At 26.9% G+C, this 27,263-nt stretch overlaps 1 protein-coding gene across 2 annotated transcripts in view; it reads right to left on the bottom strand.

The window, feature by feature from the left end:
• LOC107443056 (cell adhesion molecule Dscam1) overlaps window positions 1-27,263 on the bottom strand; it is a 208,928-nt gene that overhangs the window by 9,865 nt on the left and 171,800 nt on the right. For both annotated transcript variants that reach the window (XR_001583949.3, XM_016056799.3), the window contains exons 15-24: window positions 25,370-25,518; window positions 22,612-22,743; window positions 18,050-18,217; window positions 15,870-15,940; window positions 14,212-14,449; window positions 13,124-13,222; window positions 9,885-10,070; window positions 7,726-8,019; window positions 4,651-4,812; window positions 2,881-3,125 (exon numbers count right to left, since the gene is read on the bottom strand). Coding sequence is in view for 1 of the 2 variants with exons in the window: in XM_016056799.3 (XP_015912285.1) it covers window positions 2,881-3,125; window positions 4,651-4,812; window positions 7,726-8,019; window positions 9,885-10,070; window positions 13,124-13,222; window positions 14,212-14,449; window positions 15,870-15,940; window positions 18,050-18,217; window positions 22,612-22,743; window positions 25,370-25,518 (1,744 nt within the window). In the remaining variant the exon portion in view is untranslated. The remainder of the gene's footprint in view (window positions 1-2,880; window positions 3,126-4,650; window positions 4,813-7,725; window positions 8,020-9,884; window positions 10,071-13,123; window positions 13,223-14,211; window positions 14,450-15,869; window positions 15,941-18,049; window positions 18,218-22,611; window positions 22,744-25,369; window positions 25,519-27,263) is intronic.

Below are 27,263 nucleotides of genomic sequence, written 5' to 3'. Positions count from 1 at the left end.
AAAAAATATCATGTATAAGCATTACAGGGCAAATTTCTGGACTTTGGAGTCCGGGTGGTTAGGTATATATCAGTTGTAACTTTTCGAGTGATGTCTGCGTCAAATACATGACGATCGATTCAGAACTCTGAGCTTTAAAAACAATTCCTATAAAGTAAATTTTCTCCCTTTAATATAAATTTATAATCAATCCCGCATCAACTTTTGGTGAACCAAGTGACTTATGCGAATTGAAGTAATCTCGTGACGAATTTATTTGAATTCATTGGTTTATTTTGGAAAAAAGAGTAAAATTAAAAACGAAGTTTGAAAACTATTGTCATGTCTTGTTCTTAAATTCTTAAATATCTTGTTTCATTATATTAAAAACGCCTTTTGAGCTTGATCTATTTTTTTACACACTCATTTTGAGCTGTGACTTTTTTTCATAAACATACATTTAGAGATGTATAAACAAGCATTTTGAATTGATCCCACTTTCGTAAACGTGCATTCAAAGCTGTAACAAGAATAAAATGCTAGTCGATGATTTTTAGCAATAAACTTTATTTGAAAAGTGTTTATGTCTTTTCCTATTTTTATGAGTTTTTATAATTCTATATTTATGAAGCAAACTTATATATTCTGAACTCAAACTGATAAGAAAAATTCAGTTTTGAGTATGAAATTTAAAAAAGAAACATTATAAAATTAAAAAAAAAAAAACATTATTAAATAAAATAAAATTTGATCATGCTTCTACTTGTTCGAAAATTATAACCAACGTTACACGCAAAGTTATCTACCCTAAAACATTTAAATTTTAAGCTGATGGATTTGAAAAATAAAATTTTATTTCTCGTGATTCACTTCTTGCACAAAATGACACCAAGTGCTCGGTAAGAAAAATATATATATTAAATTATGGATCAGCACCTAGGTTATGAAAATTTCTTCTCTATTTAACTTTTTTTTTCTTTATACATATAGCTAAAATCATGTTAGCGCAAAGAAAACAAATGTGTATGAAACAAATAAAAGCAATTTTAAAAAAAAGAATTCAATTTCACCAGAATGTTAAAAACATCAAAAAACTTTATAATAATGCATTAAAGAATTTACCAATTTCATTAAACGTGGACAAACAACCTACAACGTCCTTTTATTGAAACTCGTTAAATATATTTTGCAAGATATTAGGTTGAAAAAACATATTTCTCACACATGGGCCGACAAATAAAAAGTTTAAAAGCATAATAATAACAAAAAATAAAACTGATTTAGTGAAAAAAGTAGAGGGAAATGTGCTGGTCAGACTTTTATTACCTTTAATTTTACTCATTTATTTTTGATTAAAACTAAAAATTTATCTTAAAATTTATCATATAATAAACTTGCAGCATAAAATTGCTATATTATGCAAAATATTTTATGTAAAATATATTTAGCTATGGTTTCAGAACTATTAAATATTATGAACATCAAAATTATTAAACAGTAAAGAATGTAAAGCTACTTTTAAAAAACTGTTACTGTTTGGCCAAAACACTAACAAGTTTTGATTGTAATCAAACATTTAAAAAATAATTTAATAAATGAAACTGTTTATGAAGTTGCAACTGATAACTAAATATGTGTCATAGAATGCGGTAAAAAATTTCGAAAGATGAAATAAGTATTAATTGTAACGTAATGATTTATTTTTCGTAAAAAATATAAATGTTTACACACTAAACGTGAAAATTGCTGAGTATTGCGAAAAGGGACTATATCTTAGCATAAAATTAAATTTCCAAAATACGTACAAGTAAAATAAGTTATAAGAAATTTTGACATGGTAATTGGAAACCACAAAAGATTGCTTTGAGAACACTATGAAATTATAGCTTCATGTTGAGAAGAACTATAGTTATAACAGACATTATAATTTTAGACATAGTTTAACATTAAATTAGACATAGTTTAACATTATAATTTTTAAAAGAGTTTAAAAATAGAGGTATACAATTAAAGTAGGTAAATTAATTAAGTAATTAAAAGTAAATTAAAATTGCATGAACGCATTCAATACCCTAAAGTATATTTTTAAGATTTGATTGTCTTTCTAAGTTTCAATATTCTTTGGATGCAGGGATATGTTTAATTATCTGCGATAGTATATTCGCAGCGATTATCAACTGCATCATTTTTTGAAATATTTTATTTTCAGCACATTGAGAATAAGAGTTGTAGTGCTGCCATCTAGTGATTAAAAAGATATTAATCTAAATCTGGATTTTTCATAAGGGGATTTGTTTCAGTTATATCAATATTTTTAAGACATATAATACTGTAACGGTATGACTTTTTATAAATTTAAATATGCATTTTGTTAAATTAAGAGCGAAATTTATATTATTAAAATTATCAGATGTTAAATTGAAAAAAGAAAAAACGTTACCCGTGTTTAAAACAAATAAGAGATCAAAATTGTTTGAAAAGTAGATTTAACAAAGGTGGAAACAACATCATTCAATCAAAAAAAAAAAAAAAAAAACTACAGTTAATGCCAAACTCGGGAATTGTCTGCTTAATCTGCCATGTCTAATTTATATTCTTCAGATTTGTTCATCTTGACATTTTCTAGCGTCATAGATTGTGAATATATACATACGATTATAATACAACATAAAATATCGCGTTTGAAATAAATTAATCTTCTATTTTTTCTCGTTCTTAAAACAAACAGCAAAGGTTTCACTTGAACTAAAAATAGCACTTGAAAAATATATCCGCAAGGAAAAAAAAACTCTACTGATCTTGAACATTCAAATCCGCATTCATTCTAGCATTAAATAATGGAACAAAAAAATAGCTATCAATAAAATTAATAAATTTTATTCTCTTGAATTTATCTATTACTTGTTTTACTGCGAATGGAACATCGTATGGCCTTTCCATATCCCGTAATGTGGATCGGCCATCTGTACTACTTTCTCCCGAACTTCTTTCATCTAAAGAGAATACTGGCACTCTGCTTGTTGCATATGGAGATGGAAAATATAATGACGAATCCTTTGCTTGTACATATGTTCCATCTTGCTTTACCTCATATTCTGACATCTGTACTGCTTCAGGATTTATCTCTTTTCTCACACTCTGAGCATCTGTTAAGGAATTTTTAAAGTAATGTTTAACATTAAAAAAAATATTTATTGCATATATAGCACCACATAGTTTATATTTATTCAAATGTTTCTCTTAGTTTGTTGTAAAAACGATATTGTTTTTATATACACTTATGATATATATTAGTATGCATACTTTTTCATAAAATACATTTTATTTCAGTTGAAAGATTTCAAAACATTTTTTTCCTACCAAAATATATGTGAGAAAACACCTAGATATTTTTATAGTGTTTTCATATTGTCACTTGCTTTAGAAAAATAAAATATTTTAAAATTAAAAAAGAAAAAAAAATCTCTAAAATTTTACTTGTTGCAAATTATACTTTTATTCTTTATTTTTCAAATAATATTCGAAAAAACTCCGCCCGATCATTCATTTAAACTATTCAAGTAATTGTGTTATGAGAGATTTTATTATATATAATTTGTATGATGCAAATTTTTGAGTAAAACTTAATTCAAGCATATCCCTTCGTAGTATAAATAAAATAATTTATTAAATATTTTTTCTTTTAAATTATAAAAAAAATTAAAATAAATAGTAAAATTAAGAAATTGATAACCAGCCTGTTGAAATCTGATAATCAACATGTGACTACTGTGTTTTTTTTACAACATCTAATACTGAGAAATCAAATAAGTGAATTAGATTTAATGGATAGGCCTTATAATTGTTTAACAAAATAGAAAATACTTAAAATATATGATAAATACGCTTAAAAATGTATTCAAAACTTCTTTATAAAAACAATTAAAGAAACTATAGAGAAATGAATAGGAGGTAAATACTTAAAACTCTCAAAAAGTAAAACTTTTTGTTAAAAAGAAAAGCGTATTCAATTAAATTTCAGGATATACCAGCCCCTAAAGGGGAAGCGGTAAGGGCAAAAAAGACTTGAGTTTCAACCAAGATCATGGGTATAGTTGGGCATAATAGTATTTTCTTCTCCACTTCAAAAAAAATGAAAATATTTATTTGATAAGATTATGTTTTATATGTTGAGTTTGAAATTTAAGTATTTTATGTGATTCCCAACCATAATATTTATCAGTTTTAATGCGTATTTGAAGCTAATCTCACCTATAATTATTGACAACCCTCTTGAATTCCCTGTTAACACTCAAATACCTTTATTTTTTCTAGCGTGCCTCTAAAAGCCAATTGGAGGATTATAGCACTCAAGTTAAGAACCCATGGTCTAAAGGAAACAAAATTATTCTAATGTTTGTTTATTACATCAAGTTAATTTAGTTGGTTTCGTAGACTTACAATGTATATATTTCAAACAAATATTTCATTTCAATATATATTTCAAATAAAATTCAGTCTGATTTCCAAATGAGCATCATTAACTCGTTTATTGGAGTAATTATTATGACTGCCACCTTGAATTTGAGTATAATTATTATTTATAAATTTTAAGAAAACTATTCTTATAATTTATTTAGATATGATTATCTTCTTTATGCCTCTTTTAGTTTTGTAAAAGTAAATGATTACCTTCATACTGTCTATCTCCATTCCTTCTACGTTTACTGAGAGCACAAACAACAATGAGTACAGATATTAAAATCATAATAGTAACAACTACAGGAGCAATAATAGCCAGGTTCGTGTAAAAAGGTGCAGGGCGTCTGATGATTGGTGTAATCAAGTCAACAGCTAAAAAAAGAGAAAAAAAAAGAGAGAAAAATAAACATATAATGTTATTGTTAATTTTTACTACCTTAAGAAAATTAGGGTTTTTAATAAATGCTTATTTACTCTAAGACTTTGTTCGAAATTAAAGTTAGATACTTCAAGACAAAGAATTACCTCCATTCGAAAAAAGTTTTTCCAGACAAAATTATCAAATATACATCGTAATTAAATCAGACTTTTCCATGAACGTGCAGTTCTTTTCTTACAAATTTGTTTGAAAATAAAATTAAGAAAATTAAGGCATGAAATCATTGGCATTTGAGTATCTTTCCCCCATTAAAATTATAAAATGGATTTTCCATCCACATTTTTGTAAGTATTTGGCTTGACATTAAAATTTAAGATGTTGATACATAAAAGTGCAGACAATTGATAATTTGTTTTCTAAATAAAATTTCTCCCTCACCCTCTATAATCGTTATAATATTCTAGTACATTATTAAAAATTGTTTAATGACATTTTTAAAAAAAATCATTGATATAAATATGTAAAATGATAAGAAAAGCTATTTTAATTATAATTAAACTGATACTGTTACTGTTGAACATTTATTGATGCGACCAAAAATCAATGAATACATCTTTTATTTTTCTTACAAAATTTCAATTAATTGGAAAATCAGTATGTTAAAGGTATATTGAAAATTCAGAACAAGGTTTTCTTCAAGATAGTGCTAACATTTATTATGTGCGGAGGTTTATAAAACATTCTTTCAAAATGTGGATTAAGATTATTATGTAAAAAAAAGAACTACACATATTAATAACTAATTAAAAAATATTTTTATTTGCTTCATGTACATTAAAAAGTCGTTTCACATAATGAACAACTAAATAACTCGAAAATGCCAAGAATAAAATGAATCCTTTCTCGTGTTTGTTTTATTATTTAATAATTTTTGGCGGCACTTATTTTGATATGCTTATTTGTAAGGTTAACCTAAAAATAAACTGTAGAAGAAAATTTCCCCAGCAATTAATGATAAATACTTATGAGGTTCGAAGTAGGTATGTATTAAATGATACAATGAAACAAATAATTGTTTTCGTAAATACAATATATATATAATTTTATAATAATTATTTTTAATTGTTGCGACACCTAGCTAACGCGACACGTACCATTTGACCTTGGTCGTTTATTAAATTTTTGAATTCGTCTTCCTTTTCCCAAAATGTTGCCTATAGAAGGTGGTAAAAAAACTTCTATTTCCATTTAATTACCACATTTTTGAAGAAAAAAAAACCAATCCATCTATTTGGTTTTATCAACGAAAAAGCCGATTCATGGCATTATTCAAGGAATTGCTAAGTATCACACAACTGTTGGTAACATCGAGAATGACATTTTGTCACAGGTAAGTGACATCATTAAATTTACTTTTAGTGCAACAGCATAAGCATTAAAATCTTGACTAATACAGATATTCTTCGACTCCGAATATTGGACATTTAATAAATTGTACAAGACTTAAAACTTCACAAAAAGTTTTAAAAAAATTTCCTCTTTACAAAGACCAATGCAAGAGTTGCTGGTTGGTAAAAACCTGCTAAAATCATTTTAACTTGCAAAGAAAATGCAAGCAATTCTAATGGTAAATTAAATTAACTGCCACTACAGCTTATAAAACAGCGGTTGTGTTTTTTCTTTCTACTGTTGATACCACAGAATTAAAAATTTGATTACCATATTTGGAAGATTTTAGTAAAACACATCGATGTTACTATATTCGGATATAAATAATCAAATTAAACGGGAAAGTTGACAAGCTTTTTATGCATACTCTTAATAGATCATTTTTCCAAGTACGGGAAAATTTGACAAGCCATTCAAAAAAAGATAATATTTTTTTTTTTATAACAGACGTTGAACACCTGACCTAATTCGAAATTAACGACTATCAATGTTCAACACCGTCGCCTCGTAAATTTGAAAACCACCTAGAAGGAAAAAAAAAACTTCTGGATCTAGCTCAGGGACAAACTAGCCTCCATTGAAGTTTTTTTCTTATGGTACAGACCCGCATTTGCATCACATGGATAAGGAAAACAGGAAAATCTACCACGGTTAGCTTTAAAATTAGACTGTGACCGTTTACAAAAGTTAATAAAAAGTTATTAGTAAGCATCGAAAATTTAGGATAAATGAATTCTTAATGTTGTTAAATATACACGATTTAGCAAAGATAAGGATGTTTTACGTCATCGGTGGGGTCGATGTGAACCGGAAGTAAGCTGAATTTGTATCAAACAGTCGCAGCTGGGATTTAAACCTGGTCCACGTCATTACGAAGGCGAAGACTTCTTCCCATGGGCCACCGTGGCTTGGATGATAATGTTAAAAAGTTTAGTTTGTATTGCTCAAACTATGGCTATGAAGCTATAAAATGCATCAAGCCTGGTTATTTTCAAGAAAATTTGTTAAACAAGTGTATACGGGGACAAAATTTAAACTCTGAAGGCCGTAGTAACTACCACCTTGGTGCTCATGTAAAATATTCGAATTAAAATTTACTTTTACACTGGCGCATATTTAAGTGTGATATCTCCTACTTTTACAATACGCAAAAAACTATAACTATTTTGAATTTAGTAGCTGCTAGTGGCTCAAAATTTGAAATATTTGGAAATCGTTAATTGAATTCAGATATTACATGTCGTACTTTTTTTTCATAAATGCTTAAGTTTGCTGATATTTCACGGCGAACAATTTTAGATGAGGAGTTTCCATGTCTTTAAGGTATCGTATTTTATATGAATGGAAACAGGCTAGTTTATTGTTTGACTAGCACTACTACTACTGGTAAAATTTCTCATAAACCGTCACCAAAATATTATATATATGTAACATAATTTTGTATTGAGTTACTATACCATCATTCATTATGCTTGTGCTGAAAGAATATTCAGCCTGAGTTGAGCCAGCATCATTATGTGCAGTAATATGAAGACGATACCATGTTCCAGGACTCAAAGAATCAAGTTCAAATGGTTCTGCCTGCATGAGTACATGATCTGAAACTAAAGTCCATTCTTTCTGGTTTTCTAATCTATACTGGATGACAAAAAACGTGATAGCGCATCCACCATCATTCCATTTGTTTAAGTATAAAAATGCATGAGTAGCATTTGTTCGTAAAAATAAATTCTGGCTGGGGGCAATAGGAGCTAAAATGATATTAAAGATAGTAAAATAACATTAGAAATCTTATACTTTACATGAAATTATAAAATTGTTAATAAAATTGATCTTAATCAAAATTCAGTTGAAATTCACAAAGTGTATGTTCGATATCATAAAAATATAAAAAGTCGTCATACAATTTTATATTCTCTAAAGTCATATAAGTTTATAGTTTTTTTTAAAACTCATTAAATGCTTTTATTCCTTACATGAAACTATAAATTCGTTAATAAAATTATTCGTTATCAAAATTCAGTTAAAGTTCATAAACTGTATGTTCGATATCATAAAAATATAAAAAATCGTTATACAATTTTATATTTTCTAAAATGTTTTGAGTTTCATATTTTTTAAAACTCATTTCAAAATTTTATATCTTAAAAAAAATGAAAAAAAAATTCTTATGAATATACAATTTTATCATACTTAAATTTCCAATAAGTGGATATCAAATAATATTAAAAAATCTGAAATTGAAAAGTGTATTAAAATGCATGATGTTATAATGATTTATCTGCTATATCAATTTATAGACAACTGACAGAAAATAAACCATGTTCTGATAAAAAAATATTATGATTAAATTTTTATACAGTAATTAGCATTGAGTCATGGCTAAAACTACTTTTTTCTAAGTCAGATACTAGAAAATAATTTCATACATTTTTCGGAGAATACATATGCAATTATTAAAATCAAATATAATGTCCTGAACGCTTACTTTTCTACAGTTTAAATTTTAAAACATTGAATATTTAATTAAATTTTGAAATCTAAAACCAAATAAAGTAAAATCTTCTGAAAAGCATTATTAATTTTTAGTTATTCACAGATTTCACTTTATTTTTAACATTTTTATTTTACTTTTAGCTTTATGTCTTTTTTTTTATTTTATTTTATTCACATTTTACTTTATGCTCATTGACACACAATTCAACTTGACATTTAATAAAATGTGCTTTCGAAGAATATTGATAAACTATGATTGAAATCTTTTTTCTCATTCGCAGGCACATTCATAGTCTTTAAATTAAAACAATTTTCTGAATTACATTAGCGAGCATTTTTTTGTGTTTTCTGTTGCAACAGCCTTTTATAACGAATCTTAGATACTTTTGTATCTCTGATTTCAAATTTGCTGTCGATTTATCTCTCATAGCTCTAGTTTATCGCTCTCTCTCAATATCTTTATTTTTTTAACAACAGCAAATTGCATAAATGTTGCAACAAACTTCTTGGCAAGTTAGGACAGATCATTACGATTAAAATCGGAAAAAAATTCATTCCCGGAAAAGTCTTTTTACGCCACTAAGAGTTCTTCTTTATTATGAACTGTTTCTCCATGTGCTTATTAATATGTCATAATGAAGAACAACTCTAGCTGCGTGTGAAGACACTTTGAGGCAAGTTTTTTTATGCGAATTTAGTCCTGATTATGTGTCCTAGCTTTCCTAGAAGTACGTCACAACTTTTACACTATTCCTTACTATATATAACGTTTTTAAACTTGATAATTTCTACAAAATCCCCACTCCCGAATTAGGAAATATCAAGCAGTTGCATAAATGCAACTAAAAATTTGTTCCCCACTGTTGTTAAATTAACTTCTCATACATTCATTAAAGTAAATATATAATTCCTCAAAAAATTTAATTCCACCTATTCAATTTCTCGAAAATATACCTACGAAAAACATCAGAGAAAGCTAGTAATTTCTTAAAATATAGAAAATATTTGTGAGCTTGAAACATAATGTAAAATATCTACTCAACAAATTTTCTTAATGTCTTATACAAAACGTATTTCTCAATAATATTTCAAATTGTAAAATTATCACAAAAGTACCTACCTACCCCCAGCGTTTTGGCTGTAACCGTATCACTGGGAAGACCTTCGCCGACTTCATTAAAGGCAGTCATATAAAAATGATATCGGGTGCCGCATTGTAAATCTTCGAAAGTATGCTCTCGTTTGTTTCCAGGGACTTGTATTTCTTGCCAACCTCCAAAATCTCGCTTGGAATATAAACGGAAACCTATAACAGAATTTTTCCTTAAATTAAATGCTGTTAATCTTCTCTTTGATAGAAAACGCCTAAGCAAATATTTTCTAGAAATAGTTTCGAGTGCTCAAAACTAAAAATGTGTTACAAATATGCCTTTTTTTAAAAGCCACTTTTGATTATTTGAAGTAATTTTTTCAAATATTTTGGTGAATGTTTTCAGCGAAATAAGCTGCTAATCATTGAAACTGAGTTATATTGGTGTTTAGATTGCTAGTTTGTGGCTGGAGCATCTAAGCAAATTATGCTGATTATTAAAAATGTAAAAAGAAAATATTGAATTGTAGTATTCACAGAGTGCGCATTTTTTAAACCTATTGATTTTACCATATTTTCTACATTTTCCCGAGATTTTCCTGTAACAGAGGGAGAAGTAGAAATGTAAAAAAACAGAAAAAGAAAAAGTGTTAGTTTTTCATATTCTATTGCCTGACTGTACATTTAGTTTTACGAAAAAAAATTATAAAAGCAATACTTCATATGGAGGAAAAAATATAAACTTCTTTTAATTATTATTTAGACTTAAGACTATTTTTATTTTGTAATTAAGAATATATTTAAAGATAATTAAGATAAATATTATATTTTTGATAAACATGCACATAATTTAAATTTATAGTCATTTTCTTAATTAATAAATACATGGGATTCTATCTCTGACAGCTTCAGCAGCTCCACTCATACAAGCAAGGCAGCAAGGAATTGTGCTTAGATGAAGTACAAGTATAAAATAATTCTTTGGCTCATTTGATAGAGCCCTCGCCTCCCAATGATGTGACCCGGGGTTGAATTCCAGCGATGACTGATTGATACGAATTCAGAACTCGGTTCGCACCGATCGCAGTGCTGACTTAAAATACCCTCAGTGTCAGACGGATCATGGATATCAGTCCCCTTGCCGGCAGGCTACCTGCGGAAGATTTCCGCGTAATGTAAAGCAAATACCATCAAATAAATATAATAATGTAAAGCAAATGTCCATCAAAATATCTTTCGCAAAAACAAATTTCCCCCAATATATCATCCACGAGTTCCCTTTTACTCTGGATTGAGTTTGCAATTACCAGGCTACGGAGTTGAACATTGGTAAACGTAAACTCAAAATTGGGTGGGCTGTTCAACAACGGTTTTAAAACATACATATTATCAATTTTATCGACAAAGTGATGCATTTTTGAAGGTATATTTTTCTTCCAAGTTCCTTTTCAAAAGCACGGGCTAAAACGAGTTAATAATTTCATGGCCTTAAAATATACATAAGATTGTGGTGCTAGCGAAGATAAACTAATTGATCGTTTCACACTAATATACGTTCAAATACGTATAAATTTTTAAGGTAATTATTTACTAAATTAGGTTAAGTAATTAGGCAAAGTTATTAATTACTTGCAAAATTTGTGACATTTTAGTATATTATTTATTATATTGGATTTATTTTATAACAATTTAGTCCCAGTTTTTAAATGTTTTTGCAGGTATCAATAATTAATTCCATGACAGCTCCAAGTTAGCTCCGTATCAAGGAGATGTGCGGAAAAATTAAAAAAGAACGATGATTAAAATAGTATGCGTGAGAGTTAGCTTTAGAATATACAGTTGAAAATGAGTATAAAAGTTTATTTCTTTGTTTAAAAAATAAATAATCTAAAAAAAGTTTTTTTATTCCAAATTTATTAATTTGTTCATATTATATCCATAAAATATTTTTCTGACTAGATTACGAAATTTTAGTGTATCTGAATATGAAGAAAAATATTTCTCCGAAAAAAATGTTATTTTACACAGAGTTTGTGCTTAAAGCTTTAATAATTTTTGAATGTTGAAATAATTAAAATCATAACAATTGGAAATATTTTCCAATTAATAATACTTGAAAATATTTTATAATAAATTTAAAATATTTAACACTTGAGACATTTTTGTTTTTAACTAATTTTTGTATAATTGAAATGAGTTGAACGTCATCGTTACAAAATATAAATGGTTTTTGAAAAAATAGTAATGCTTAAAATTCAATTCTAGAATTTAAAAAATAATAAAAATAACTGGTTAAATTGATGGCAGATAAAACATATTGCTTTTTTTTATAATTCTCCAAATATAATACAATACGAATGTACTTTATCAAATCAGTTTTAAAATCACAAACGCACGACTCTTAATCTCAGTAAGTTTAATTTTTTAAGAATTGACTAAACAAAGTAACATAATATATATCAAGATTTATTTATTGAAGTATTTAGGTAATCAGTTTTAAACAAATTTATCTGACTTTTTTGATGAAAAATTATATTTCGTAATACAAAAATACTCACTAATTAGAGAGAAATTCAATAACAGATTTTATTAAGGAAAAAAAATAAGATTTCAGTTTTGTAGTGTAGATATTATTGTAAGATTTTGATAATGTAATTATTTTTTTAAAAAAACTCGAAGTGTCTACATTTCGTGTAAATTTTAAAATAATATAAACGTAAATTATTGAACAAATGATGGAACACTCTTAAAATAAGCAACTCTTTTTCAATGGTATAAAATTACAGAGAAAAAATTAATATTAAATTTAATAACACTTTTACACTGTTAGAAATTTTTCGGAAAAATGGTTGAAAAAATATTATTTAATAAGACAATAAACTATAAAAGAGAGTGTATTCAGAATAAGAGCTGTGATAAAAATTGTTTGCTGACTGTTTTCACCAAATACGGTTGAGCAACCAGAATTTTATCCATGCCAATGATACATCATTTTAGCAAAAAAATAAATATTTATAGATAAGATTGAAATTTGAAAAAGCATTAATGAAATAATAACCCAAATTTAAAGCACTGGTTATGGAATGAGTTATATCTGTATAAATGAATGACATAATAAAGGAAAAAAAAATATATAAAATTTATGCTTAGTATCAGGTACCTCTGATGTATTAAAAATGTCAATAAAACACTGTTTACGCAATGTAATAAAAATATGCACTATTAGATAAGTATAAGGGAAATAAAACATTATACTCTTAAATTATAACCTTCAATAGGACTTGAAGTTGAAGGTCTAATCTTCCATTCAATTTGAATTGATGTGTGTGAGGTTGCCAGCTCATTCATGATTGGATTGGTAGGTGGATCTGAAATTTAAAATATGAAAAAAATGAACATTAACTTAAATTATTGTTTTTCAAAATTTTTAAATTTAAATATCTTTCTTGGATTAAGAATTTATTGTTTTCACTCTCATATAATAAAAAAGCAACATTAAGTTATAGTTTTTTACATCAAAAATATAACTAGCATATTTCAGATATTATCATAAGTGTTTGGATTTTAAATATATCCATCAACAAATCCCTCTCAAATAATTATTATTTATTATTATTTTTAATAATTATTAATAATTATTATTATTTAATAATTATTATTATTTTTTATTATCATATGATAAATTTTGTTTTTAAGAATTATTAGAAAAATTTAACAATACTTTTTATGAAAAACATTGTAAATTTGGAAATAAGATACCATTGACGCAACTTGTCAATGTGTTGTTTTTCTTGATTGAAGAAATGTTACTGATAAAGTATCAGTTGAATTTTAATAAATGATTGTTTTGATTTCTTATAGCTTTATAGGAAGCATGTACATTTCAAAAATAAATAATAAAAAACAATTCCTATTGCAGTTAATATTGTACCAAGTATGCCTAGTTATCGGAAATATATGTGAGTGTTTTTAATAAATGAATGTTGCGTTTTATTTCCAGTTTTATATAAAACACTAATAATTCAATAATAATAATAAAAAAACAATTCATATAATAATTAATATTATGCTGAGTATTACATTAAGATACCAAGAATATATGTGATGAATTTCAGGAACTGGATGTGATTGTTTCAATTCTGATTCTACATAAAAAAGTTACACTTCCAAAATAAATAAAAAATAACAATTTATATAAGAGATAAATACGTCAATAGACACTAAAAAGTAGGCAAAGAATTTCATTAACTAAAATAAATAATAATTCTCTGTTAAAATGATATTATCAAAATTGTTTTTAAAAAAAATTAATCATGAGAAAACAAAATAGATTGCATTTTAAAAAAATATTTGGTACCATTATCTTTTGTTTTAACTTTAATTTCTTCTGAAGGAGGACCCGCACCACGACGATTAAATGCTTGAACTATGACGCTATAGGTAGTAAGTCGCTTTAGATTTGTAATCAAGCATTCACTGCGAAAGGCATCAGTAATTTCAAGCGTCTTGTAGGTATAAGGTTTTGAAGAACCATGAACTTTGTAGCCAACATAATACCCAGTTAATCTTCCATTCTGTAATTCGAGTGCTGGAGGCTGCAAAAATCAATGCTAAGTTTAACAATAGATATAACATTATAATTAAATTGCATCACATTGAAATTTTAGATTAGAATATAAAAACATATTTTTTCATTAACAAATTAGATTTTAATCTATCGATATTTCAAGTCATAGTAAATCATAACATATTTAAAATTTTGGATCATTAATAATTTTATTTTAAATATTTGTTTTTACAATATCTCGATTTTTAATAAAAATGTTTTGCAAAAAAGAAGAAAAAATAAGGAGAAATATTCTATCTGAGTTATAAGATAAAAGAGAATCGAAAATATATCGGGTTGTTCAGAAAGTAATTTAGTTTTTCCGACAGAGGAATTAATTGTATTTTTTTAAACCCAATTTCACACTTAAGCAGCATTATCATTATATGTTTTGAGAGCTGATATAGCAAGGCTAGTGTGTGAAAAAGTTCAATTAATTCTGCGCAGTAGTTGTTGGTCCATTCGAATATCCATTCCATTTTTGAAGCGCATCATTTCTGGGGACGAAAAATGGGTTGTCTATAACAATGTCAAACGCAAGAGATCACGAAGCAAAAAATATGAACCGTCTCAAAGCATTTCGAAAGCCAATATCGCTCAAAAAAAGGTGATGCTGTCTGTTTGGTGTGATTTCAAAGGAATAGTTTTTTTTTAGCTTCTACCGGATAACACAACAATTAATTTTACTGTCAATAGCTGGACAAACTGAATGATGCACTTCAACAGAAAAGGCCAGAAATTATTAACATAAAAAGTATAGTGTTCCCCAAAGATAATGCGAGACCTCATACAAGATTGGTCACTCGTTAAAAGCTTTTACATCATGAATGGGATACACTGCCACACCCACCATATTCTCCAGATTTGGCGTCTTTGGATTATTATTTGTTCCGGTTATTGCAAAATTTTTTGGACTGTAAAACCTTTACTTCAAATGAAGAGGTCGAAAATCACCTGGATTAGTCTCTTGACAGCGAAGACCAAAAATTTTATGAGCGTGGAATCATGCCAGATACCAGAAAGAAGGCAAAAAGTGTTGGACCAGAATAGCCAATATATAAATTGATGAAATATTTATTCATTATACGAAAATTGGTTTTCATCCCCCCCCCCAAAAAAAAAAGAAACGAAATTACTTTCCGAACAACCCAATACTATACAATTTCAGACGTTTAAAAAGAAATTTTTTTCTGACATTTTTTATAATATCTCGAGTTCATACTAAACATCACGAATATTAAACATACCATTCTTAGGAACTCAGTAAATTTTATGAGCACTGAAGCTACTCTATACTTTCAATATGCTACAATATATTGGGGGGGGGGAAGGTCGGAAAACAATTAATGAAAATAATGTAAGATAAATAATAAAAGTTGTCATATTTTAATAAAATGAGTTATGCTTACTTGCCATGTTACTCTTAGTGTGTGTGATCCAACTGCATCGGCCTGAACATTTAAAGGGGGTCCTCCAGGCACTAAATGAAATTAAGTAAATATAATATATTGATCATTGTACTTATTTATTTATTTAGCCTTGTCAATAAAATTATTAATGGAATTACTCACTACTTTGAGGCGAAAACATGAGGGTGCATTACTATAAAATCATTATGATCGTTTTGTATCATGAAACAAAATTTATAAAAAATGACATCGGCATTGTGAGGAATCATACTCATAAAAATATGTTTTCTTTTACAAGATCGTTTTCTTATGCTGTCACATTTTAGTGTACAGACGATTATAAGGTATTATCACCTGTTACTAAAATTACTCTAATGATGATACAAAATAAATCTGGGAAAAACCCCTCCTCGTTTTGAGTTTTTTTATAAAAATTACAGAAACTGCTTGGAAAATTTCTTGAAACTTTTTAAATTTAAAATATTCTGCTCAAACATTTTTTTAATTATTTTTCAAAGAAGCTTCACCGCAAAATTCAGAAGAATTTTCAAGTTTTTTTCCCTAAATGAGAATTATAAAAGGATTAATTTAATGATCATGTATGTTTTCCAAATTTTGAAACAATAATTTTGTAATGAACTTAAATTACCTCAAAATTTTTTTTTAATTTTATTGAATACTTTTGAAGTTATAGTGAAAAAAAAAACATAAGACAAAAATTTTTTTATTTGAAGCAATTTTTTTTAATGACTTTAAATTACCTCAAAAATTTTGTTTAATTTGATTGACTACTTTTAAAGTTATAGTAAAAAAATCGTAAGACAAAAAAATATTTATTTATAAAAACGTCCATATTTCAATAAATAAAAAAGCGAAGTTTACAAAATTTTATGATCAAACATTTTATGCAAATAACGACCAAAGCAATCGATACATGTCACAAGCTTATTGTTTCATTTTTTGGCATAAGGTGTTCAAAAATACTTGTCTACTTTTGTAGTTTATTGTCCGTCACTTAAAGCTCTGAAAGCTTGAAACGTTATTGCTGAGAATGAAAAATCGCATGAACTAAACACCTCTATAAGTACAAAATAATCATTTCAGTATTTCTTAAGAAATGTCAAACAAATGTCAAAAACTGAAATTGTCCCTTCCTTTGTTGTAGTGTGTTCCTTATATATATATATATATATATATATATATATATATATATATATATATATATATATATAGTTATACAGTTGTATACATATAAATATATATATATAGTCATGCAGGATTCAAGATTTTAGGGAAAAATATTTCCCTCCTCCGCTGAAGAGTCATGGATACACATCCACTATTTGCTACAGATTTTGAATTGGAATTTTTTTTTTACCAAAACTCCCATTTCAAGAACATGCTGTAAAAATAAACTATTTACTTTTTTCACAAATATCTACACTAATGGAAATAACGCATTAATGTTATTTTTTCTAAAAAATGTGTTTTTTATATAGCGGTGGCAAAATTTCAGAATCATTATACAATTGCTTATTTCAAAAGTCAAAAAGAGAATAGTTCAATCTAAATGAAAAATTGTAAAGTGTCTAATTACAGAAAAAAAACTAAGCAATTTATTTTAAGCTATTCAATGCTTGTTTTAAAAGGCAAAGTAAAAGCAGTTGCTTTCAAATGACAAACAGAAATTAACTAATTACAAAAAAATGAGCTGTTTTGTTTTTATCACGCTTTTATCAAAAGTACCAAAATGGTTTTCATCTCTTTGAACAATCATATAGATATACGTATTAAACCGTAGACCAAGTATTTTCTAAACAGATGGTGTCCCTCGTTTGAATATTTTAGTTTGTTCACTACAATGATTTCAAATTTTAAAAAAAGTAATTTTAAAATTTAAAAAGTAGTTTTCAATAAAAAACGAAACTTAACATAAATTTTCAATAATCAAATTATAAGAAACTAAATTTGTATCAATTGACTATTAACGTTAATCATAATTATTCAGACAATGAAAAGTTCGCAGTAGATTTTAAGTTTGTTGTACACTGAAAATTGCTTAAAACAAGATTTCCTACAAGAAGAAACTCGATATTATAAGCACAAAAAGTAGAACATTTGAATTAAAGTTATTATGTCCCCGAAATGATAGTATTATATAATGTTTTAATTTTTTTCACCTTCTAGATCAGTTGTCGCTGATACATAAGAGCTAAAATCACTTTTTCCAAACGAATTTTCTGCCATTACTCGGAAATGATAAGTTGTCGCAGGAAGAAGTCCGGCAATAGAAGCTTTACTATCAGCTCCCGATGCAGTGAGGTCTTTTGAATCATCTTTCCACGATCCTATTTGGTAAATATCAAAGAAAAAATAAAGTATGTTACTAGAAATTTGCTAAAAAGTGGACGTAATTCTTAATAAATTTCTTAAGTAAATAAAAGCAATTATCAGTAATTGTTACAAAATTATGTGGCTATATTTTTTTATAAAGATTTTCTAACAAATCTTTTAAATGAGCCGTTTTGGAGGCTCTTGATTTGAAATTGCTTGAAGATATTGCTTCAAGTGCTTCCATCTTCTGGTGTTATAGCAAACTACCGCAAAATAGCAAGGTAAGAGAAAAGTGCTGCCATCTACCTTGTGATTACATAATTCTGTGGTTTACGTTTCGTAGTTAAAATAAGAATTAAGCGAAAAAAATTTTTAAAAAATACAACAAATTGTATCTGTACACGAGAAAGAGCAGGATGTTTTGATGATTATGGTTAAACGTTTGTACTAAAAAAAATTGCTCAAATACATAAAAATTCATTTAATACATATAATGATTTAATTGCATAAATTTTAAGTTGTAAAAAATCACATCTATAATTTTAATTTCAAGAATTGTTTCATTACTCATACCGTTTAAATTATTTATATTTACACATTACTTGGGAACTTACATTTACTTACAAAGTAATTTAGAGCAGTAACTGTCAAAAATTTAATAAAACAGAAATATTCTTAACTAGTCTATACTTATTTAATTTATTTATTAATTAAGTATAATTTTATATAATATAGTTAATATAGTTTATGGAGGAAATGAGCGAAGAAACAATTTACTCTACAAAATAGTATCTTTGGTTTGGAGAATATATTTAATTTTCGAAAAATGCATGTTGTTCGGTAGACTTTTCCATTTAGAAAAGGTTGTTTAAGGTCTGTTTAGAAAAAGATGTAATGACTCATCCATTTAAATTTTAAGAAAGTTGGAAAATATTGAAAGTATTCTCCTTAAAACTGACATTTTTTTAAACATTGAATAATCATTGTATTTAATTTTTTGAATTTGATATAATTTGTACAGTAGTTTATATATATATATAAATATATATATATATATATATATATATATATATATATATATATATATATATATATATATATATATATATATATATATATATATATATATATATATATATATATATATATATATATATATATATATATATATATATATATATATATATATATATATATATATATGTTAAAATGTTACATATAATAGTAATTCGTAGCTATTAAACATTGCAGAGATTACAATTCTTCATGAATAGAAGCTTTAGATGTTTAAAGTGTGATTTTTTGTGTACAGAAGAAAACACCCTTTTTTCCAGACTTCTGTTTGTTGAAAAAATGGTTTTTCACTGTTTTACTGTCTAATCTTAAATGTTTTAAAATCATCAGTTAAATCTAGTTTTTGATACGCAGGTTTGCTTACCGTGCAACATTACTTTGTCTCAAATCATTTATCGATTATTTTTCACACTTGCTCATACTTTCTGTCAATTATTTTATTTTTTGAACACCGTAAAAATAAAACTACAATTCGTTTTTTCTTGTCAGCTTGATACTATACAAAATAATTATCTATTAAGTTATTTTGCCAGATATTTCCACAAGGTTCCCCACTAAATTATTGAACATTTTTTACACTTAAATATGGAATTCAATATGTAAGGCTTTTTAGATAAAACAAGTTTAAGTATTTTCTCCCCAATAAAACATCAGATCAAAGATGCCTCAGAGGACAAACCACACTTTTCCTAATGAGTTGACTAAAGTTTAAATTCCAACGAAGAATGACTGTACGAATTCTGATTCGCGTCTGCAACAGTGTTGAATTAAAATATCCATATCTGGTGCAAGTACAGATTTCTTTCCTAACTTTCATTAAAAAAAATTTGTTCTCATGCAAAAAAAAAAAAAAAAAAAAAACCGGTTGTGAATACACATTTTTTTCATAATATTTACCGAAAAACCCACTGTTAGAAAAAGTCAAGCATTTAAAATACGCACACAGTACTTAAAATTTTCATTGGGTTAATAGCACCCTCTGTTTGGAATCGGAAATTAATTTTTAAGATTTTAAATTCAGGTTCAAAAACGAAATATTCCATTTTTTGAACATAGGCTCTTCGAAGTGTTCGATTTATTGATTTCAAGTGATTCATTGAATTACGTAGAGTGCATTTCATTCAATTAGTATGATGACGCCTACTCAAGATAAATAATTATGTTTAAGTGGAAAAGGGGGGAGTACCTGTTTAAGTATAACCTCTTTATATATATGTATTTACAGGTGGTTGATAACAGAATGAAAATGAGATAATTATTTGAAAGTAACAAAATATGTATTTTTTCACACTCAGAGATTTTTGCTTCTGTTGAAATTTCACTGTAAAGAAGTTCTTTACAATACGGGGATGGCTTTAATGGGTAAACTTGCTTGAGATTTTTGACAATGATTTAGTTAAAATATTACACTTTGTTTTTCATTGTGTCCGCAACAATGGTTTTGAATAGAATCTCGTGAGTAATAATTTTTCTTTTCTAATTCTTGTGATTTATTTTAATTTCTTGATATACACCGAAGAGCCATTACATTATGAAAACCCTCTATCTATAACAATGGGCTGGACCAGGCTTTCATGGTTTTTCGCCCAGGAACAATGTTTTCATGGGGCACATTAGGACCCATAATCCTCATAGAGCAATCCCTGACGTCTGTAAGCTACTTGAACATAGTTGCAGACCAGGTTCACCCATTCATGGCAACAGTTTTTTTTTGCGGGGGATGGTGTTTACCAACAGGATAATGCACCATGTCATAAGGGTCGAATCGTCATGGATTGGTTCGAGGAACATTCCAGTGATTCTCAAGTCATGTCTTGGCCCCCAAATTCACCTGACCTTAATCAAATAGAGCATCTGTGGTCCTACTTGGAAAACCAAATTCGTGTTGCCACTCTACCCCCTTGCAATGCGAGGGAATTGCAAGACCAGTTGTTGAGTACTTGGTACCAGATACCTCAGACTACCTATCAGCACCTTGTGGAATCAATGCCACTGCGGGTGCTAGCAGTTTTGAGGGCTAAAGGTGGTCCTACGTGCTATTAGCAGGGTGGTCATAATATAATAGCTCTTCGGTGTATTTGTTGCTGCCAAGTGAATTAAATAAACTAGTGAATTAAGTAATTTTTTTTCATTTGCCTCATTTGCACATTTTACTTGCTCTTAGTCCCATGTATAAGAGATGCAAAACAATCCTGCATACAATGGTCTTGTTAAATATTTATGATCTAAATTTGGAAGGTATCAAATCGTAACCACCGTCAGTAAAAATAGAACATCGTTAAAAACTCACTCAAAATTTTTTCAAATATATTTTTTTTGTTGCCTTTATGATTTTTTGCAGTGAATTTATCAAATTTGCTCTTTTTTGATTCCGTTAAAACTTAAGTTTGCTTAGCGGTTTTCAATTTGAATCATTTTTTACTTATATACTGTTTTTTTTTACGAAGTACATTTTTAATCTATCCTAATTGTAAAACCTCAAAATATTTCATATTTTTAGCAATTATTTATATAGCGAAGAATTGTTATATATTTTTTTAAATGCAATTTTAAATCCATGTATTTTATTAACTTTTAAAAAATTCTACTTTTGTAGAGCATAGCATTAAAAAAAATTTTTCAATTGCCTCAATTTATTCATTAAACTTGCAAAGATGAATAAATTTAAACAGTTTTTTTAAAGTTGCATTCACCATAAAAATTGCTTATCAAATTTTAAATTCTTATTTTTGTATTCCATAACATATGAACTAAATACAAAGGCAACTCATTTTCTCTAAATGTATTTGAACGATCAAGATCCCAGTTTTTGCAATAGCATCGAAACTAACAAAATCCCTAGATAACTTTTTGAAAGTTATTACATGAACGTGCACGATCACCTTCTAACTCTGAATAATAGCGCAGATTTATCAAAATGGAAACTCTAAGCCAAATAAATGAATTTCACTTAGGTTCAGTGAAAAATACTAATCATATTTTGTATTTTCTTCAACCTATCCGTCGTATCTCGAAAATATTTTCAAACCACAAAAATAATTTGCGTTGCTAGACAAACATATTTTTCTCGGTTGAGAAATATTTTCGAATTTTAATCTCAGCATAAAAATAAGAATTTGACAGCATAAGATAAATAAGCTTTTTTAATGACTGCGCAGAGTTGGATTTTTTTTCTTCACAGAACAAGGATTATGAAAACATATTTGATGTACGCGTCGTATAGAATCTTAATCTTAAAATATTAAGACGCTCTTTATATTAAAATATATTACGAAAAAAATAGATAAAACTAATTAAAGGTAGATAAAAATAAAATAAAAATTCTGCAACAAACCTGAGCTTGGTTTATATTGAATGGTGTATGATAAAATAGGGCTATTTCCTGAGTAAGGAGGGGACCAAGATATCGAAATTGTTCTGCTGGTACTTTCATGGGCCGTTACTTTAAATGGTTTATCAGGTCTTTCTAAAAAAATAAAGGATTGACATTTATTAAATATATTTTTTAACTTAATTGTAATAAAGAGCATACAAACGTTAAAATAATATCACGTTTACATAGTTTTATAGTAATTTATTAAAGCATTTTAGTTTTATAAATGCCTTTTTTATAATACTGATAATGATTTAGTAATAAAAGCAAATTAAATAGTTTCCTCTATTCAATATCGACTATAAGAGAATGTATAGAATTAATGCACTTTCTACGTAAGTTTTATGTATTTTACCTTACATACAACATGTTCTCAGTGAAAAATGAATAAAATATTTTCAGACAGTAAACTAAAATATTACTTATACATGATAATTCGAGATATGCAAAATATTTCTTTATCTAGCGCGAAATTAATCTTTGTTAGCTGTGTATATGTTCTTAACCAATTTTTTTAATTGAACATTTTTTTCCAGTGTTCTTAAGCAGCTTCCGTTTGCTCTAGATAAGCAAATATTTAATATAAAAACGCTATTCACACCGAATGAACTTCCTCGCATTTATCTTTTTTTATAATTTTATAAAGGTTAGTATGAAACTAGTACAAATTAAATGGAACAGAATATAAATTTAAAACATTATTATGGCAATCTGTTACTGTTAGTTTTTCATTAAACTAACTGGTAAGTTATTCATGACTTAAATTATTTATTCAATCCCTAGAGATCATTTTTAAAATTTAGGTGGAAATAATTTCTCGAATTCATGATTAAATAAATAATATGTTCTCCTTTATGAACCCCATTGACGCATTTCTACACCATCCAAAGGAAAAAAAAATCTTATCAATTTAAGAAAAAATATTAATTAAAATATTTCATGCGCCATGATTGGATGGATTTTATTGTCCATAACTCTTTATGTTGATCCACTGTTTAAAAAGGAAAGTTAGAGTTAAATATTAATTTTATTAATTTAAAAAGAGTTAGGAATTGAATAGAATTGGTTCTTATATTAGTTTCTATTCTTTTATTTGGAAATAACATATTGTCCCATGTATTCAATTTAAGCATTAGCAACACATAACAAAAAATATGGGTTTTTTTTTCAAACTGATGTCAACTTGTAAGCAAGTAATAACTATATGCAAGGAAATGATATCATAACGCAAATTGTATCAAATATTCTGTCAAATCATGATACAGTTTTAATTTAGTATCATTTTTGTAATAAACAGACCTAGAAAAAGTCATTTGCCAAAACTATTATATGCATACATAAAAATACTTAAAGATTTCTTAACATATGATTCTTCTAAACCAAAAATATCCGTGACAAGTGATACTTATTCCCCATAATTTAGAACAATGTGTATAACAATATATGTGTGAACCATAAAACAATGTGTGCTTTACATTGTTTTCTCTTTTTTTCCATAAATTCAAAATCAATGATTATTACATCCAAAGTTCAACAGGGTAGGAATGAAAAAATGTTCTTATACTGCATCTAAACAAAAATAATTGAAACAATTCCTCCTACATTCGTTTCCTATTGGTTTTGAAACAATACCTAGTCCATTTCACCTCAATTGCTTAGACAACAATGTCAGAAGCGTAACTGAAAATAATTTAAAGTGTAATTTTTTTTAATAGAAACAATTTTTAAAATTCAATCAAGTTGTACTTGGTCACATTTGATACAATGTTCACTGAGAAACTATCAGAGTAAGGTAAAAAATTACCGTATTTCTGGATCCATAGGAACACAGAAACCCCCTGTAATTTTTACCGAAGCTCTACAGTAAAGTTTTTGGTAAAAATAACAATAAAATATGGTTTGAAAATATGTGATAAATTTTGGTACTTATGATAAAATTTATTTGTTTAATCATGAAATTTTTGTTTAATCATGATAAACTAAATTATATTTGTTTGACAAACATGTCTTTTCAAAGAAAAAATATGTTTAGAGGCTATTTTAAGACAGTAATGCGACGCAAGTTTGAAGTTAATAATAAATTCGGGCTATTATTTAAAAAAAAAGTTGTTTATAATTATTTCAACTGTAGCAATTATTTAAAGTGTTACAAACTTACCGAATCAATCACTGAAATCTTATCTTTCGATACTATTCAAATATAAAAAAATATAAAAAATATATGGACATATAAAAAAATAATTAAGAAATGCATATCTATAAAAAAAAGTAATCGTTTGAAACTTAATGTTTAGTTCAAAGTATCTCTTAATTAAAGAACAAAACATATCTGTATATGCCCCAAAACATATTTTTATTTTAATGATAAACTAAATTATATTTCCTAAAAAAAGCTATCTTTCCAAAGAGAAAATATGTTTAGAGCCTTTGCAGTCAAAAATACAATTCAAGTTCTTATTTGCTAATAGATATTGCTTATACATTTTATTTTTGAAAAGTTTGCTTATAATCATTCGGATAGTAGCAACAATTTCAATATTTTTTCAACAGTTTGAAGGTAAGTTTATATTCTGAAAAACAAAATGTGATCGAAAAAGAATGTTACATGATATGCTAACTATCAGAGGACAAAATATAGAAAATTATTAAATTTACGAAACTATACAAACATAATAAACATAAGTCTAGTGCTATTTAAAGAGAAAATATAGAAATTAACCTTGAACTATGATTTGTATATTCATTTCATCTTTTCCAAATGAGTTTTCTGCTACACAGGTAAACAAAGAAGAATCTCTTCTGTCGGCTGAAACAATATGAACTTCTGATGTTACCCCTTCATCGGTCATGGTTTCATCAATAGTGTACCTGAGAATAGAAAATGCCATAAAGAAAACAAAGACAAATACGAGTGTGAATAAAAGTTGAACGAGAAAGTAAACTACGCGTTGTCGTGATAATTTTTCAGAGTTGTAGAGTTTTATTTATTTTCCCACATTCCATTTTAATTTATTATTATGTTACCCAATCCGGTAAATTTTTAACATTCAATTTGTTCTGAATAACGCAATGATTCAAATGATTCAAATTCTAATTTAAATTCTGATTTCAAATTATTCAAATTCTGATTTCAAATTATTCTTCTTCACGTCCACATAGCATTAACTCCTTCATATTCATCTTAGATTGTCCAGAATCTAAGTTGAATATCAATGTGAAATTCATCTTAGATAACTTATCTGTTCACGAAAGTAAATGCTACAGAAAATACACGTGTGCGCATAAAAAATACGAGTGCCAAAAGTTAAATTTCGTGTTATTGTGATTAAATTTTGTGAGATGAAGAATCGCCCTTTCTTTTATTTATTTATTGTTCAACCACGCAATCTGTAATTTTTTTAACATTCGGTTTGTTTTAAACTCACCGATATTCATCTTAGATTGTATCCAATTTTAAGATGAATATCGGTGCGGTACTCATCAATGAAAGTGAAACTTCACACTGATAGTTATTTTAAATTGTCTTTTTTTTTTCAATTTAAAAAAAATGCATATGAAAAGTTATCCTTGCTTTTTCCAAATATGTGTTGAGGATTTTAAATTTTGACTCCGAACTTAATTTTTTAGCCAAAATATTCATTATAACAATAAAAAAAGAAAAGAAAATCTCAATTAAAAATTCATACATCTAGGTAAGACAACAAGCAAATATTATTATCTAAGTTTTATAACACAAAATAACTAAATGAATATGAAATTGATACTCGTGTGTAGCATATATATAAATTTAGAACAGAGGCCTTAGAACTGATTTTAAAATATCAGCAGTCAAAAAAATATAAACTTTAAAAAAAATATATATATACTACCAGAATATGGTCAAAACTGCCTGAATGTGGTAACATTTGTTAAAACTTTTGGATCTATGTGAACACCGAAAATCTTGGTAATTTTTACCGTATCCCCTAAGTAATCATTTTGGTATAATTAACAAAATATGATGTTATACTATGTCACAAAATTTGGCAATTTTGGTATGACACCATAGAACATGACGTCAAAACTATTTATTCAACTAAATTTACTTTTCAGTCTTGTATTTTTTACTAAATATATGGTGATAAGAACAATAATTTTGAAAACCAGAATTCTCGATTGACGGTTACAATATGAATGAAAAAATTATCGAAAGAGGGTTCAAATACCGGTTACTATTTTCCTTATTAACCAGAATTAAGCTTTTCTTTTAAACAGAAATGTCATTACCAAGCATTACTGTAATTTTACCTATTTTTTCACCTTTAAATATAATTAATATTAACTATTATATTAATTATATTTTGCCTAATCGTAAGATCACGCTACTTAAGTAATGAGTTAAATTACTGCACGGAATAAGACATCAGAATTAGTTGTGAAATATAAAGAAATAAAGTTTAAGAATTAAAAAAAAAGTTATCATCTATTTATTTATTTATTTTTACTTTAAAAACTCTTATTTTAAATGTACTTAATAAGGAAATACAATTACGAATTTTAATTAAATTCTGCAGCTAAGCATTTAACTAAAGAATATAAAAACATATATACTTCTAAAAGTATAGTATGTCCCT

The sequence above is a fragment of the Parasteatoda tepidariorum genome, chromosome 10 (assembly GCF_982258835.1).
Source record: "Parasteatoda tepidariorum strain Cologne lab strain chromosome 10, Ptep-v5.0, whole genome shotgun sequence".
Taxonomy (NCBI): domain Eukaryota; kingdom Metazoa; phylum Arthropoda; class Arachnida; order Araneae; family Theridiidae; genus Parasteatoda; species Parasteatoda tepidariorum.
The sequence above is the reverse complement of the archived record's forward strand: the minus strand, read 5'-3'. Positions and strand labels throughout refer to the sequence as shown.